General features: G+C 37.5%; 1 protein-coding gene across 1 annotated transcript in view; it reads right to left on the bottom strand.

Moving 5' to 3' along the window:
* The window catches only part of MIGA1 (mitoguardin 1), a 35,265-nt gene that overhangs the window by 8,091 nt on the left and 8,676 nt on the right, over window positions 1-18,498 (bottom strand). The window contains exon 8 of the mRNA XM_021527640.2: window positions 5,614-5,714. Within this exon, the coding sequence (XP_021383315.1) occupies window positions 5,614-5,714 (101 nt within the window). The remainder of the gene's footprint in view (window positions 1-5,613; window positions 5,715-18,498) is intronic.

Below are 18,498 nucleotides of genomic sequence, written 5' to 3'. Positions count from 1 at the left end.
TGATTTCTACAGTTAGATGCAAACCTTCATCTGATGCCAGCACCTGAGGTGAAAACACCTTTACACGTGAAGATGGCTGATCACTGCCTTCTAGCACAGGGACTGAATATCTGGGAGGGATTGGGTGAGGCCCTTGATTATATTTAGCTTTTTTTTTAAGAAAACAACAATTCCTCTCATGCTAATATATGAAATAAAATATCAGGAGAGAAAGGTCTAACTGTTCTTGCCCTGAGATGATTTTAATTACGGATAAATTACAACAAATAATATTTGGAAAGGGGGAGAAAATTTCTGTCCCACTGACTTCTCTTGGCATACAGAAAGTGAAGGGGAGAAAAAGCAAACAAACTGACAACCAGAAACTAAATGTTTAACTAGAAAATGAGATTCCAGACAGGCTCTGAAGTTACACCATTAATGCTCCTGGAGTCACAATGGATTTTCTTTTGATGCTTTCTAGTTTTTAAAAATATATTGCTATATCAGTGTTTTATATGTAGACATAAAAAGTACATAGATGTAACAATACAAAGATATAACATAGATTATTATGCTTTAACTGATCTTGCAACCAGTAGGGGCCATTCTTCGAGATTAAATAAGGTGAAAGCTTGCCTATATAAACATCCTGCTTAAAGTAAAACTCATTAAAGATGATTTGTAAAGATACACCCACAATTCTAATGTAGAAGAGTTCAGCTACTAGGAAAATTCACAAATTATATTCAATATTTAAAGATATTCAGTATCTTTAATGTTTAAGATTCAGGGCACACAACATTTTATAAATAAGAACCTCTAAAGATGGCATCAAAAGGAAAATTAACTTTTTGTTGTAAAAGTCTCTGAGGACTTGCTACCTTTGAGAAAAAGGTGGGCAGGAGGGTTAGATGGCTCACTATAAGTATCTTACAACAATTGGCATGTGCTCATGATATTTATTCAGGTACCTGCTTTTTATCCCACTGTGTACTCCTAAGCACCACATAACTCTCCTCAACAGGGATTTGGTACTAATCACAATTTACCAAAAAGCTCCAGCATCCAACATCTTGGCACCACAGGCAAGCTGGACACTTGAAAGCTCCAGAGTCCCTTCCTGCCATTCTGTAGTGGTCACCTCTGTGCACAGCCACTGCCACTTTGAGGTCTTCACACTCCTTGAGGGATGACAAGGAGCTCTGTCACAGCTGCCACCAGGCAGGCAGCAGCCAGGAACACAGAGGCTTGTGATGGTGGACTGGATGTGCCAGCCCCTAAGTGCCTGCTACTTCCTCAGTGTCAGGGAGGTACAAGGAGAAGAAAATGAAAATGCAGACAAAGAAGAGATAAAGGATGATTGACACTATAGCAGCAAGCTCATCATGTAAGGCTTTGCTCGTATCCATTCAAGGCTCAAGAAGGAGAGACCAGAGAAAGAGGTGACCACCACAAGGACATTTATGATGACCTGCAGGGGATACCTAAGATCATTATGTTAAAATAACACATACATCCTCAAAAGTCCAAAACTTGTAGTTCTAACTTGTGTCTAAGTAGGCCTGCCCTGCTGCAGAGCAGCCTCTGAAGATTACAACATGGATTTGTGCAGATGCTGATCAATTTTCTCTGGACTTCAGCTTCAGGGCTGTATCTGCAGTAAAGAGATGCTGAAATCGTTGCTCTAAAGCATCAAATCTTTGCTACTTACAATTGTTTTTATGTCTGAGATGCTTTGACTGCTTGTTTAAGGAACAGGCTCAGTACTCTTATTTGCCATGCACAAGTTGTTTCTTAATAAATAGAAAAAATTCTCAGCTGTGCATCAAAACCTTGTTGACTACCAAAATAACCACCTACATGAATGTAACAAAAACAAACAATGCTAGACCTTTCAGGAATTCTTGCTTGCTTCCCCTAATAGAGAGGTCACTTAACTGGCACATTCAGCATTCCTTACATTCTGAGAAATTATGTTTATCCTATATTAAAAAAGCTGATGATGATCTCTTTAAAATATAAAGACATTCAGAGAAAAGATTTCCTTAAAAAAAGTAAGTAGCTGCAGGATGAAAGTGAAACATGTCTGGGGAGCTGGAAGATGTGATGGTGATTAGTAATTAAAACGTCAAGATGGCATTTTAATAAATTGAAATGGCGAAATGGTGTGTTCCACCTAAGGTCTGGAAGAAAACAGAAAGGCTGCTACTGATAAAAAGCAGCAAAGGATTTATTCACAAGTCTAAAAAAATCTCCCAAGCTTTGGACTAAGTTAACATTTTAACAAGGAAAGCAAAGATTATTTGATAAATAGACCTACAGATTCAGTACTAGTCAAAACATAAAAATAAGACATGATAAATGCATGTGCACTGACAACGAAGAAGCAGCAACAAAGCTCACTGTCAGGGAGAGCAGGAAAGAGGTTCTGTTAAGAAGATGGAAAAGAAGCCAGGAAAGAGGGGGCAGAGGCCTTTATCTGGCACACTCACTGCTGCCTTGTTGCCAAAGGTGACAGCTATTTTGATCACAGTATATGTAAAAGCAAAACTATGAAAAGCATATTAACCCTCATCAGCACAAGCTGAAGGTAGCCAGGCTCAAATGGGGAAGAAAATACCAGTATTTATCACAGTAGTAGTATTAATAACTTAATTAGGGCAAATAGTTGTGTTTACCACCCCTTCTGCAATGCTTCTAGAGCCTTAGTGTGTTGAAGAATAGAAGCCTGTCTGGTCATGGGGATGGCAATTGTGTCTAAATTGTCTTTATAAGGATTCAGGTACCTGTGTATACTGTAGATGTCAGGCACAACTCTGTATGAGAAGTCATCAAATGAGTAATCCTCAGCACCCTCTTGATCACCAGCCATAGCCAGATGAAGTTTTGGCTCACCCTCCTGCTATCCTGTAGAGCTCATCAAAAGGGCACGTGATGCAAACCCTGCCAAACTGTCCCAGTTTTGTACAGCTCTTTCCTATATTTTGTTCTAATGTAACACAGCATGACATTCTTGTTGCCTCCTAAGCAGTATCCCTATCAATTTCCATTCAAGCATCTATCTGTGTCTTGTTTTATGAATGTTCTCTCTCCTGCGGGCAGGGTGCTAAATTTGACTTGACTGTGTGTCAGCACTGAAACATGACCACAGTTTCCAGTCTCCAAAATCAGAGTCACACAAAATACTTAGTCCTGCTCCTTGGGACAGGATAGAGTGTAGAAAGAAGCCAAGGAACTGTCAACACACAGCTTGCAGTGTGATGAGGCCACAAAAAATAGTGCCATGTTCTGATTTCCTGGAAGGTGAAAACATTTATTCCAGTAGGGAATAATCGCAAAGCAGTATAAACACACATGAATTTCAGATTTAAAAATTTTGCTAAACATTTCTATCAGAACATGAAGTTTAGGACAGTTACCAATACTGTAACTGCAATCAGGGAGCTTACGATGAAGGAACTGCCTTATTTGGCCCTTAGGTGAGACAAATCTGAAGCTCAGACCTCTTAACCTAAATTAAAACATTCCACTGTTTCTCTAGTGCAAGGAAAAAAATTTAAGAAGTAGATAAGCAAGAGGAAGCTACTTATCATCACGTCTAGAATACAAGAATCTGGTATGTCAATTGTAATCCTGTTAAATCAAAGCAATTGTTATTCCCTACTAACAGCTGAACACACTGGCAAGTGGTTACTGCTCCTTCTCATTGCTATAATGTGAAGCCTTTCCCTGCCACACACCCTCCTGAGGAAAGACAAAATATTAAATCAAGCTAACAGTGGCTTTGTGCGTGAACACCAGTTCACAGCTTTCTTTTCCCTGCACCACACAGTGATGCCCTGTAGCTACAACTCCAGAGGTAACTGACCCTGTAGTTTAGGCCTAGTGGCTCATATTTAACCCAGAAAATTGATGGTGCTCTGGCTCAAACACCAAACTGCAAGTTGTTCAGGTTCAATTAATCTTCAGGAATTCTGTCACCTAAGAATTTCACTAGATTCTTCAATAAAATCTGAGAAAAGAGAATTTGTTCTATTGGCAAGGGCTAGAACAGCTGGAAAGGAAGAGAAAATCTTCATAACTTTGTCCTGGCAGAACAAGTTGACAGAAGTGGCTTTGATGTATCAAAATATGGAGAATATTTTCAGGACACTTAATGACAATTACATGTCCAAGTTTGATTCCAATGTTTTTTTGCAGATACTGGGACAACAAGCTTTAGGAGAGGATGATAATTCCACTGATACATCCTGGGGTTTCTGTTTGCTAGCTTGATTGGTTGGTTTGGCCTTTCTTTAAAGCCAAGCAAGCACAAATGAGCATAAGAGGTTGTTCCCATCTTCACATACTTGAAAAAGCCTTATGAAAGTTCATGGGGAAAAAAAACCCAAAAAACCAAATCAGATATAAAATATACAAACTATAATGGTTTACTGCTCCTCTCATGAGCTGGTAAAGTTGAAGCAAGCTTGAATTGTGGTCTTGTCCAAATTACAGCAAAGAGTAACCAGTCTCTATGGATACAATCCTTGTTAGGAATGCATGCTAGGCACCACAACTTAATGTCAGTTACTAAATCAAGGAAATCACAATTTAATGTGAATTACTAAATCAAGGTTAAGGAAAAAACAAGCCCTGTAATAGACAGTTGCAAAGAATGCATGTGCAATTCTCTGTTTTTGCAACTGACTTCAGTAGCTTAGTTGTAGTGTGCATGAGAGCAATATCTATCACAAAATGGATCTTTTGAGGCCAACTGCCTCTCCTGTTTTTTGGAGAAGATCACTTCAGCTCCCCAGAGATTACAGAAGGAGATATTCCTCATTCAATAAGTGTGTCACTGCTTATGAGTCTCTTTCAAATACTTCAAGGGAGCTGTAGCAGACTCCAGCTAATAGGCTGTTACCCAGAGATTGTTATGTGTCCTTTGCACTCCTACCCCAGGGGATTAGAGCAAGTTAGATCAAGTACATCACATTGCCAAGGAAGCTCCCCAGTATGGCCAGTCAGGAGGCTCCCTGGCAGTCCCACTGCACCTCCAGGGACTATCACTGCTGGCCCAAGGTCCCTTCCCATGGTGGCTGCAGGAGCTCTGGGGTCCCTGCACACCCACACAGCCAGACAAGCTTCCCCACCAGCTCAGCCCAGGGCTCCAGGACAGTCTCAGACCTCTGGTTCCTGCTAAGTAATTTCATCAGGGCGCAACAACAGAGTAACAATTCAACCTGGTGCCTTCATATTGTGCATGGAAGATGCTAAAAATCAGGTAGCTGTGCATTTCTTATAACTTCCTCTTAAGCCTTCTTCATACATCTTTATTGTATGGTAAAGCAATAGGTATAAATCATGAAAGAAACTACTACAGCCTCAACTGACTGCTTCTTCATTCATGAAAATGTGATCTATTTTTCAAAAGCAACTTCTGTTTAGGAGGAGTTGGGGATGCATTATGCCAGTACAGAAAAAAATCCCCAAAACAACTAGGTCCAATGAAGCCTGGAAAAGCTCTTTTTTCCCCCCATAAGAGAAATATATTTTTGCTTACAATGACTAGCAAAAAATAAGGATTCTTCTGTTCACTGTTCAAATAGATCAAAAAAGCATTAAAAAAGCAATCTTTAAGACTCTTACCTCAGCTGTGGACACAAAGGAATCCGTGGATGCGATGCTTAATGTATCTCGAAGGCAGAAATCATCTGCATTATCCTTTACAGTAATGTCTGTGTTTTTATCTTTAAAATTAAAAAAAGTTTATTAGACTATGAGAAAATGCCATTTAAATATTGAAAATGTGTTTCATGTGTACTTTAACATAGTATTTCATTTGGAAGGCACAACATTATACTACTGTAAGAGTAAATTCTTTTATGACCCACTAACATATATAAAGGTGACTCTGTTTTTCTGCCTTTAAAATAGATTTTTGAATATCATCCACAATGAACTGGAAGAAGAAAAAATACTTTGTCAACGTTTTGGCCTTTCTTTTGCAGACTTCAGATGATCTCTCTATCTTATGATATTACTTTGCTATATTGATCTAGGCCCTCAGTTAAGTTTTTGACTTGGCTGTGTTATGTAACAAACTGCTCCATGTCCTAGCCTCTACTTTTATTTTTCCAAATAGAAGTCCATTAATAAATAAAACACCACCACATTTTGGTTTCACTTGAATTTGTTTCACTTTCTACTTTTCATGCCTTTTTTCACTTGCTGGTTCTTCCGGAGAGCAAGTGAAGCTTTTAATCTTCACTGCATCTTCTTTCTTCAAAAAGCTTCTTCCCAGAACTATTTCCTACAGTACAAGAATTCTTAAAGCCTTTAAAATACCTGATATTTTTTTCTTAAAAATCATCTGCAATACAGTTTCTCTCAGCTGTGGTTTACTTTATTCTCAGATTTCAACTGTTGCACTTCAGGGGTGGTTTAGTTTTCACCATATAGAAACACTTTCACAGAAGGATTAAATTCGTAAGTCAGTAAGTCAGACTTTGGCTTGATGTGACCCATCCTACATTCCCAGTAGAGCAGATGCATTTGTTTTGGGTTACTTTACCTTCAGACATTACACATGTATTCCTAAAAGCCTGTTTTATCTCCAAGAGTCAGCAGCTACCCAATGTCATCCAGACTTGTTGCTAAGGCAATACTTCACTAAAAACTCCATTACACGGCGGAGTGGCCAAATGCCAATTCACTGGGATGGTTTACTCATCACTTGAAATGCTACAAAGCCACATTACTTAACTATTGCTTTGGTGGTTGTTATGGTTTTATTAGTTACAGACTTGGAATGACAGCTCAAAATCTGCATAGAACAAATATCTGTCTGGGAATATTCACTGAGGGAAAAAATTATTCAGAGTTTGGACAAGGATTTTACTAGAGCAGGTTAGGCAAATTGCAATCATGACTTCACCACTATTCATATGAATGCTGTTTAACTAAAATGTATTCCACATACATTAAAAAAATAATTTGTGTAAATGAAATGAAGGAACCACAGCCCAGAACAACACAGAATCAGGGGTTCTTTCACAGATCTTGCATTCAGCCTGCTATAGATTATATGAAGGTCTAGAGTTAATAAAATTTTGACTTAATCCATCCTTGTTGAAAAAGTCATACTTCCTAGTTTTCTAATATGGCCTAAAACTATGACCTAAAACTATTGCTTTTAACATGTTAATTAGTTGAATATGGAATATTTAATTTTTTTCATTCAAATTCTCACCACTACAGAAAAAGACACAAAACTTGCATTTTATGAGGAAGAAAAAGATTAAAAATAAGGTTGAAAATGCCAAGTGAAATAATACCTTTGGTAAATGATATGGGCACACAAAGCACAGCCTCCCCAAAGAAAACCAAACAGCCTTGTCAGCTATTTCTGACTTTCAGGCCACCACCACCCTAATACCCTAAAACATCCTCAGCCAAGCAGGTGCTTATCAATACCCACACTGTGAAGAGAGCACACTACTATGAAAATTCACCATGGAATTTCACTAGGGTGAAAATTAAGTTACAGCTGGACTACATACCATGCAAGTACCAGCAGAGCATTCTTAGACACAAGAACATGAAAAAAGAGACAGTGGCACAAAGAGCCTCCTGGAATGAACAGCTGCAAGAGGAACCCAGCCACCAGTGCCTGCAACTGCTCACACATTCATCCCTAGTTCTTATGGATTCTAATAACTTCAGGAGGGGAATACTACTGAGTATGTGAGCCTGAAATATACTTTACTTATTTGTGGAGCCAAGTAGTTATTTTGGGTTCACTTATATTTGTAAAGAGAATGAAGTAGAGCTTCAGATGTTATGATCATGGCTCTTGGTTGGCATGCCTAAAAATGTATATGTGGTCCTTAAATTAGATTAAGGTATTAAAAAATGGAACAATATGGAAGATTGCTAAAGCTTGTGAAATTACTCCTGGATTTATAAGGTTTTGCAAACAACTACCTATTTGAAACTGAACCAATAAAAAAAAGCAATCAGAACCAAGCTATTTTCACATCTATTTACAAAGTCCTAATCCAGAATAATTATTTGTCTTTGTTCTGGTAGGTTTTCACAATAAGACACAGCACAAACTCTCAGAGCAAAATCTGACCTTCATAACTGCACAGAAATTAACTTTTTAGTATTCAACTGGGAAGCATTCACCTTCACATAATGTTTTAAAACTCTGAAAACTGTTTCCATGTTATCTTCCTGCCAGCCCTGAATGAAACATGGCAGGAGTTCACAAGTGAGTTTAGCACTTAGCTGACACATTTAAAAAAGGAAAGCACTTACCCACTAGTAAAGAACTCTCTGAGAGTTACAGATTTTAGTTCCAAGTACCACCATTAAAGTCATGGTTCCCTATTCTGCCCAGCCCTCCCACTTCAGTGGAAAATCAATGCAGTTAAAACATCACAAGCAGGAAAGCGGAATGAGAAAGGAGAAACTTTATAGACTCGGAAGAGGAAAAAACCTTGCAAAGGAATCCACTAATGAAAAGTCATGGTACCCTCACTGCAGCAGGGGCCCAGTTTTCTGCCAGCCCACATTGTGTGCTCAGACCCCTTCGATGTGTGGCTTCCTGTGCAGTGAAAGGAATTACAATAATCCAGTTCAGACAGCACAGCAGCATGAATCAATACAGTTCAGTTCCATGAGTGTGCCACAGTCACACAGCTAGTCAAAAGTGGCACAGTGGTGTCACCCCTTGCTGAAACATCCAAAACCAGCTTTATTTACATTTATAAACAGCCATAATTCTGAGAGCGCTGATCATCACTTCTACCAAGAGGCTGCTAAAGCATTACATGAAGTCTTACAGGATGCACCCAGAAAACAGTGAATTTCACATCATTTCGTTTTATAAAAAGGAAACAATCCCAGCCTTCAGGTGTTCCCTTTTTATGACTGGGTCATACAGCCACAGGTTAAAAAAGCAAGCCAAGAATGGAGCAGGGTACCCGCACTGTGGATCTCCTGTTGCATTATGTGTTTACATTCTCCAGTAACACAAATATGTGGGGGAGCTGGAGGTACCTCATCTAACCACATTAAACCAAAGCTATTACTGACTTCAGCATGAAAATGTATTTCAGGTCAGGATGTTTTTAAAATATCTCCCCAAATCTTGTACTCCATCCGTACATTAGCATGTATCACAAGTTCAACATGTCTCATGGCTCTTTGTTGCCACTGCTCTGATGCAAACTGAAGTGACAGATTCCTTTAGGAAACAAAGCAACAGTCCTTCCATGCCCACTAACCCACAGAAGATACTCCAGCCTGGCTCTCAGTGAGGGCTCACACCTCCAGCAGGGCCCTCTTCTAACTCTGAGCTTCTGCTCACCATTGTGAGACCAGCAACTTGGAAACAAAGCTGTCTAGTGGGGAAGAACTGGGGAAAACGGAGCACAAGACAGCATCAGATAATCAGTGTCTGCAATTTCACCTTCCTCCTAGCACTCACAGACCTTTGTCAAGGTAAGCTGTGGCTGAGCCTTCAAATCACATCCTTAACAGAAACCTCAGTAGTTTTCATGCAGGGAATAATCTTCTGCTTATGTGTGAATAGACAGCCAAATCTTACTTCCTCGGAATAAGTTGACTCAACAGCTTTCCTAATTGTTTCCAAGCACAACTATAATATTCAGGGTTCACACAACAGCCTTCTACTTAAAACACACTCATACAGGTATAAAAAGGTCCATTTTCCAAGACATTGGGTTCTCACCTAATTATCATAATGTAAAACCCAAGATGTTGTTCAGTCACTGTGTTCTGTATTACTTTGAAGTTATTCTTAAGACAAATGTAGTACAGCTGACTAAAAGCTGAATTAAAAGCATGTGTATAAATGACAGTAATATATTCTTCATAAGTAGAGAGTGCTTATAAAAATTTAATAGTACAATCCATTCAGTTTACACACAAAAGCAATAAAATCCACCTGAAAACTGTGATGTACTGATTTGCAATACTTGTCATCTGGATAAAATGCAATTTGCCCACAACATTCTCATAATCTTCAAGAGATTTTCCAAATACTTTGGAAAGAAATAATAACAACTCATGTGATGTTGATAATAGTTTGACTATTTTCAGATATTCAAGATCCTGTCTCTGTAAAGTTATATTATCTGCAGAATACCACATTTAATGGTGAATAAAACAAAACAATATGGCTACTGCTCTTAAATCCTATTGCTCTCATCTTGCAAAGCTAAATAAACAGCACAAAATTACATGAGTAATCCTTTTAGTCTCTCCATGTAAAAATCAAGTGTACCTGAGAAAGGAATGTAAATTCAATTTATTTCCCATAATCCATGCACACAGGTACATCAAATTACAGAAAAGTATTAGGAAATACTATATAAATTTGATACCCTGGAATGGTGATAAATGAAATGATACTTTCAAAATTTAAATCTGCTACAGAATTATTCCATGAGTTTGATAAAAGAGTTGGAATACTTTCTCATAGTTGTTATTTTTTTAAGCAAAGAAAATACCAAAGGCTAAAAATATAATTTTACTATAGAGAATATGACCTGTGAAAGCTGTGTCTGAATCACCATAGCAGGATTTATTGTAAAACCAACATTTCAAAATAGAAAGACCTCATAATGAGAAACTCTATGATATCAAGGAAGAGGCAGAGTAAAGACACGTGGTGCTATGTTGCTAAAATCTGAATTTTAAGAAAACAAAGCAGCATCTGAAATGTATTTTATATCCTGAATTAACATATCATGTGTGCTAACAGCTGAGAAATCAGCTTAGTAAACACAAAATAGATTTATGCATGTGTTCACCTGTTTTACCACTCTCTTTACAAACATATGATCCTGAAGTAGATTTGAGACATTTATCTTGTGTAAATTACATGTCACTAGGAGGTCTCTCTCACATAGCCTTTCATTTCACTGAAATGTAAACATTGATTCATAACTGCACATTATATGGTTCTACACTTATACAGGGATACAGGTTTTCACAACTTCTTTACCCTGAACTTAAGTATCAGTGGATCTTTCCTGATTTTAAGGTTTAAATCCCTATCCTTTATAGAAAAGTTTTGCTTCTGAGCACTCTACTGTTTTCAAGTCTAATAGTTTAGATAAGTTACTGTACTTTGATTTGAGAGAAAAGACTTGGCAACCAAGCAAAGTTTGCTCAGTTGTCTAATCCAGACAGAGTCTGGATGGATGGGCAGCACAAAGTTGTCACTCCTCTTCACAAGGGTACTCCATTCTCCTGTAGTTCAGAAAGCATCACATCTCTGTTGTCCACAGCAAAGACCATTTTGAATTCCAGTGCTGCTTATTTCAAAGCTGAGACTTTGAAGCCCCAGGCTTTACAGCACAGCCCTGTGGAGCCTGCCAGACACCTTAGTCATCAGATTTAAACGTCACTGCCTTTTCTCAGCTCTTCACATCTCAAAGCCAAGTGCAACCTACTGCTATTTTTGTACAGCCACCTTCTAGAGACAATGGAATGGTCTGTTTAACCCCATTCAGTGAGACAGTACATTAACTCATGGGGATGCAGAGCAGATTCAAGATGCAATGTCGTATTTAGAGAAGGAAGTACAAGGTTAACTTTCAGGCTTCCATATCTAGAAATTAGTACCTTCAGTACCTTTCCTATGCCAGAGGCCTCCATATGCAGGTTAGGTCTTCTCACCAGACTGACAGAGAAGTCTCAGAAGTAAGTGAATGTCTCCCTTTGGTCTCAGTTCTTCCACACCTGTGAGTCAGTGGGTACTTAAAAGCAGGATGTTTATACCAATGCATTACCAAAAGTATCCCGGTATCCTTTGTCTCCAAGGCAATTCATTGCCCCCTTCTTGGCTTTCCCACCATGTACTTCTTCAAAGACAGATATTACCACACATAGTGATGAAAAAGGACAATAATAACAAGCAACTGTTGCTCAGCTCCTGAAACTTGTTGTGTTTCTAATAGTTTCTTCAACGTACTTTTTTTCAAATCAGTTTCTTAACACGTTATATGAAACCCAAAAGAGACAACATTTTAGTATTCTGGCATAAAAACTACTTTGCTGGACACAGCATAAGAGCATGGGACCATCCAAGATGATCTTATCAAACTAAGATTTCTAGGAAGCTTTTTCTTTAGCCAGTACATCATGCCATAGGATAGGGGTGTTGACATTTCAAAGCAAGAAAAGACAGCTTGACAAATGGAACCCACACATTCATTTGTTTTTCCATTAAAAGAAACATATGCTGTCCAGCAGTTGATAATTCCACTTACATGTATGAAGACAGTATCAGAAAAATATGATACCTTCTCATCTCCCTGAATTATCAGACAAAGACAGAACCAGCTATATAGCTGGTGATCCTCAATAAAATGAACATCAGAAAATGCAGATATACATGTGTGTTTTGGGCTCACACTTAGACTCTGTATTCAGAATAGAGCATGTTTGACAGACAAACTCTGTAAGAACAGCCTAATAATTTCAGCCTTCCCTTCAGTTTCAGGGCAGAACTATTTTACAGAACACTGCACACTCCAGTGACAGTGCTCAGGAATGTGACTGGCTTCTGAAAACCCAGCTGCACACAGAGACAGTTTGAGAACTTAAATTACTAAGACATATGCTTAACTTAAGCAATAAGACTTAAAGAATATCTTAAGTGCCCCACTGTCTGTGGCCTATTGTATTCCACTTGTCCTCAACAATGGGAAAGAATGAGATAAGAATCCTTATAAAGTTGTACTTCTGAATTCTTCTGAATCTTTAGTTTACTAAATAAGACCAATTATCAAACAAACTAAAAAACCAAATTAATAACACTATAAGGTTGCCAAATGCATTAGGAAGAACATATCGATACTTTAGTCATAATGCAAGTAATTATTAGAGCAACCTGACCATTAGGAATCACCTAACTTATGTACATTCTTTAGTATTCAAGCTTTGCTTTATTTTCCCTTACTCTCTTTTACAGATAACCAATACATTGACTAGATGGCAACTTTAACTACATCTGTTTGAGCAGCTGCTAATCAGTGCCAGGCCATGTGGAACATGCATACATTTACCTTTAAATACTCGCAGCATTTCTTCATGTAGAACAAGGACAGCTTTAAATAGCAGGAGACAGAATAAAGCCTGGTGTGATCGACATGTGCTCTTGAATCAGTTACACCACAGCACTTTGCTGCAAAACTGGATTATTAGGTAAGGTGGGACATGTGCACAGTCCAGATAGCTCACAGAGAATTAAAGACAGTAGTTTATTTAAAAATCACCCTTTAGTTTGAACGATCAGAAGGGAAATCAAGCACATCTCATACCCAGTTACTTTTTCTAAGAGTTTTAGCAATTAACTGCACAAATACATGCACAAGAGAAAAATGACATGAATAATAAATTTTACTCCCTCCATTGTTAGTGTTCACTTTTGCTATAACTTTCCACAAAAATAAATTTACTCCCACATATAGTTTCAACTTTGAAACATTGCAAGCCGAAACAAAAGTTTAAGAAAATTGTATGACATTAAAAGGCCATTAGGAATTAAATGCTTACACAAGCTAATTGAGCCTACCAGTTATAGGGTAAACAATTAAAAACCACACCCTAAACTAAATGCTTGGCAAATAAATGTGCAGAGCTGTAGTGATGGGGCATGGCTAGTGCTAGGTAACAAATCCTGTTAACAGCAATTCTTGAAGACTGTGCTATGTGGATATACCACAATCTTTTATGCCACCTTGTTAGGTCAGACTTTTCCACCTAAAGGGCAGAAAGATTTAAACATAGCAGACACATTCATTAAGAAAAGTTCTTAGCCTTTGGGTATGTGCATATACACACAATGTTTCAATTTCATTTTGAGTCCTTGAAAATAAATTGCAGACAGAAGAGTATCTATCTTAGTTCTAACTATTGAATTAACAAAACTATAGCACAGAGATCTGTTTGCTGCTTTTATGATTCTGTCAATATTCCATTTTGATACTGCTCTCCAAAGCAACTGGAAAGCTCAAAGTATTGTTTCTGCACTTCCAAGACTAAGCTACCAAGCCAAGAGAGTTGATTACATTGGAAAATTTCTTTCCAAAATTCTGAACTATCACTGCCTTTATCTCCCCCAGCCTGTTCTGTCTCGCCTTTCTTTATTTTGACCAAAAATGTTTCAGACAAGCCTCTCTTAAAAGTAGACTGCAATGCAAGAAGAGATTGTTTTCAGACAAGTTCTGAAAGAGGAATTGGCCCTAAGGACCAAAACTTGTTCCTGATCATCAGTTTATATAACCTCACACTGCCAGTATTCCAGCCAGAAAAATAAACAATTATCCCACCCTATAGTTTGCAAAGAATCTGCAAACTATAACTCTTAAGAATGTATCACAAAATCACGAGAGAGAAGAAATTTAAAAAAAAAACAAAACAACTTCCTGCATTTGGAGGCCTTTTTCCACTTTTATATAACTTTTCAAAATGCAGGCAAGCAGCTAATAATTCAAACTCTGACACGTGGGGAAAATGATTATTTTTCTTTACTCAAAAAGAAGGTAAATATGTACTTTTAAAATACTTTTTTTTAAAAATTGAGAAAGAGACAATTGCAGCTGCCCACATATTGTAAAGAACAAGCAGATTTAATTAAGATGCATTTTGTGTTAGGAGGCCTGAGCAGGGATGCACAGGAACAGCTAACAGAACGAAGTCTGGGAAATAAAATAATTTTGGTAGATTGTAGTTCCATTATAAGCAGCTTTTAGAGCTAAAAGGAGGACCAGCTTGTATTTCATTTGAAGAGAAGGTCCCAAGGGAGAGAGACCTCTTAAGAGAGGAATAATCTGGTCAGAAAAATGAGCAAAGGTGATTTTTATAAACAACAGTTAAGTCCATGTCAGACAAGCAAGTTTTAAATGGACAAGGCAAGACAAAACATGGCAGGAGTCAAGAAGTGAGAGAGACAAGGGCTTAGACAGGAGTTTTGGTGTGGACAGAAAGAAGACAGGGCTCGGGGATGCCATTTAAGGGAAAGCAATGAGGTGTATAAATAGCACTGCTGGATCTAATGGCAAAGCTGTTGGGCAAACAGTAACGAGAGTCCTCAAAAACCAGAAAAAGATTCTTTCTCATCTTATTGAAAGTGCTTTTGGAAAAACCTTCATGCTAAGTGACCATAGTAAGTGACCTTAATTTCTCCATTGCTGGGTCAGTGAAGAGTAAAATAGAAATCCTTGAGCCACTGTTGAAAAGATTTCAGCTTCTAGGATCAACAGGAAATACACTCCATGTTAGCAAATAGCAACAAAAAGATACATATTATGAATACCAACATTTTCCAGCAGCAGTAACTGCATGTCTATGCAAAGCTACTTTGCATTTTTAGTAGAGTACTGCCAAAACTTAGAGTATCACTGACAAAGCCAAGCATTACAGTATTTTTACAGACAAAACATTTGCAAAAGTATTTTTGCTTCAGTAATAGATTGAACTTCTAACTACCAATCTTACTCTGTTCAAGCATTGTACCTAAGAGCTTTGTGATAAAGAATTTTACGGACAGCCATTTAGAAAGGAAGTGTTATTAATATTGGACAAAATGTCTTTAAAGGGAAGATTCAAATATTACTGAATAGGGAAGACATACAATCCAATTCAAATGTGCACTTTCTCTTTGGTGTCAGAAATAAGAAGCTGCAGCAATAGGTTGCAATATAAGAGACCTCATGTCTTAGCAGTTATTGAACTTCAACAAACTAAAAATTATGTTCAAAATATGCATTATTTTTTTAAAAAATAGGATTGGAATAATTTCTCTGAGCTTTTCCTCAGAGTTAAAAATAGTTTTCTTTCCTCTTCCCTCATTTACTGGGATGAATACATTTTTACACTTAGAGAAAATGCTGTTGTTTTCTTTTGTTTTTATTTCAATCCTGTTTGAGCCACTATAAAAATGTTTAGGCCTTCTCCAAGAAATTAAGAAATTATTTAATGTAAATTTATCTTGAAGGAATAAAGCAAGCAAAAGTTGTCAAGCTAAGCTAAAAAGTTACACGACTCTTTAAGTTAATAGTATCTAATATTAGAGCTCACCTAAGTGAAGTACTACAAACTGCTCGTCATTGGAGATTAGGAATTATAACTAGAAACATTTGTTGAAAATAGGCAAATAAAATACATTCAAACTAAAATTTTTAACATTCAGAGGCAGGAAGAAAATACAGGCTGTAGATATTAATCCGTGGATAGGAAGACATTACAGAAGTCTGTGTTAATAAATTATATAAAAATAAGGTTTCAACAGTTTCAGTGATTATGGAAAGATTTTGTTTGTTTTAAGAGCCGCTGAAGAAAAGGTTTCTAATATGCAAATCAATTCTCCAAACAGTTTTGAGACTAGGTTAAAGGCTGTGCTTATTCTCTCCAAAATGCCAGACATATCTTTGAGTGTGAGAAGAAAATTAAAAAAAGAAACAGACAAACCTTTCAACAAAATCATCCAACAGCACAGACCTTTGTGAGAGATTTTACTGTGGTAGCTCAAACACTTAATTTGATTTAAACTGTGTAACTGATAAACATTAAAAGTATTATAAAAATTAAAATGTACTAACACTAAAACATTTTAATATTGTCAAAAAGTTTAAGTGCCAGTGTACACAAGTCACCATCAGTTTGAATGCCCGCATTCCTTTTTACAGTAGAAATTAAAATAATAATATGAAGTATTAGGAATTTAGCACTGACAAGGAACCCTACAATTTGAGAATTTTCCCCTCTGACCTGAAATTCTGCTTGTAAGTAAAGCTATTATTTCTCTCCCAACTCTTTGCATTCCTCCCAAGTTAACTTGACTAACATTTCAGTCTGCTAGGAAAGATCTAAATAGGAAAAAAACATACGGAGAGCTTTCTTCAAGGGCAGACTACTGAAAGTACTGGAGGCTTTTAACCCTCTACACACTCATCACTCAGAAATAACAGGATGAATATTTCATTTCACAGGTTTGTGCCAACTGCCTCCTTTCTCATGGAGTGCAGCCTCATGCCTGCTCAGGAAAGCCTGTCTGTAGGCTTTCCATGCTGGTTCGCAGTACTAAGAGGCACAGCATAAAAACACAGTTCAGCCCTACATACTTCTTTTATTTTCATGTCCAGAAGTACTTTTTCTACTGAAATCCTATTTTAGCTTATGGATTTATATAATACTGAGAGTCCAGTGGAGAATGCAACAAGAGTGAACACGATGGCATTCCATTATTTCATCTATTTAAAATGCGACTCTTTTCCAGGGTGGTATTAATAATTTATAAGTCAACAAGAGCTTACTAAATTAAAAATTATTATTTGCAATTATTTTTATTATTATTACTCTTAATAGTATTCTACTCACAGGGAGAAAATATATTTATTTATACCTCTGTCATCTGCACTGCTGAAAGCTGAATATTTAGAAATATCAGAAGTAGCTGTCCTAGCAGGCAGAAGAGAGGCACTTCAGACACAGTCCATGAAGGAAGACAGTGGCTGCAGTGATAAACTCTTGTATTCCAGCAGGCCCCCAGGTAACTCCTTCCTGATTCTCCCATGTGACACGTTACCACAGCCTCCTCCAGAAGGCTCCTGCTCGGCAAATTGTTTATCATGCACAACCAACCTAAAATAGGAAGTGGGATCACAAAATGAAAAGCAAGCCTGTGGTATGATTTATCAATGGCAGTGCCAGGATCTAAATTTGATTTGGTAGAGAGAAATGTTGGGAAGAGTAACATTTAAAGGTTTTGGGAAGGAGCAGCATCTGTGAACAGTAGATAAATAGCAGGACAGAGGTTTCAGGAGCTCCAGAAGTTTGATAGAAGAATTTAAAGAAAAAAGCCAAAATTGAGAAATTGCTAAAAATTTTTACCTCTGTAAGTTTCCTTCTGAACAAATTTGGAATTCCTTATAAATCAAATTATAAACATCTTCCATTCTTATAAGTAAGGACAAGAAATGCCTGTCAGGCATTTATGTAGCACTTGATAGCATCTGTCCAACTGTCAGAGCCTCAACTCCAGCTGTGGCTGATCACAAGCACTTCAGGTAGAGGAAACAGAAGAAAAATCCACAAACCATATCTATCTTTCCTATGTACAAGAGAAAAAAAAAAAAAAAACAGAGCTAAACATTTTCTGATTATTGTTGCTCGTGAACAGTTGAAACCCTGAAGCACAAGAGCTAGTTATAAGCATTTTTAACGAGCTGTGTCATAACAGAATGGTTTGGGTTGGAAGGGACATTAAAGACCATCTGCCAACAGGGGCTTAAAGCCCTTAAACCCATCAGGCCTTAAAGCCCTTAAAACCCTGTCCAGCCTGACCTTGAGCACTTCCAGGGATGGGGCAATTACGAATTTGTTAAGGACAAAGGCTTTATCTCATTCACCCCAAGGCTCACGCTAAAAGGAAAAATAGTATTAAGGGGAAATACTTAAATGCCAGAAAGACCACACTGACCATTTAACCCC

Source organism: Lonchura striata, chromosome 9 (assembly GCF_046129695.1).
Source record: "Lonchura striata isolate bLonStr1 chromosome 9, bLonStr1.mat, whole genome shotgun sequence".
In the NCBI taxonomy this organism is placed as follows: domain Eukaryota; kingdom Metazoa; phylum Chordata; class Aves; order Passeriformes; family Estrildidae; genus Lonchura; species Lonchura striata.
This window is presented reverse-complemented; position numbering and strand designations above follow the sequence as displayed.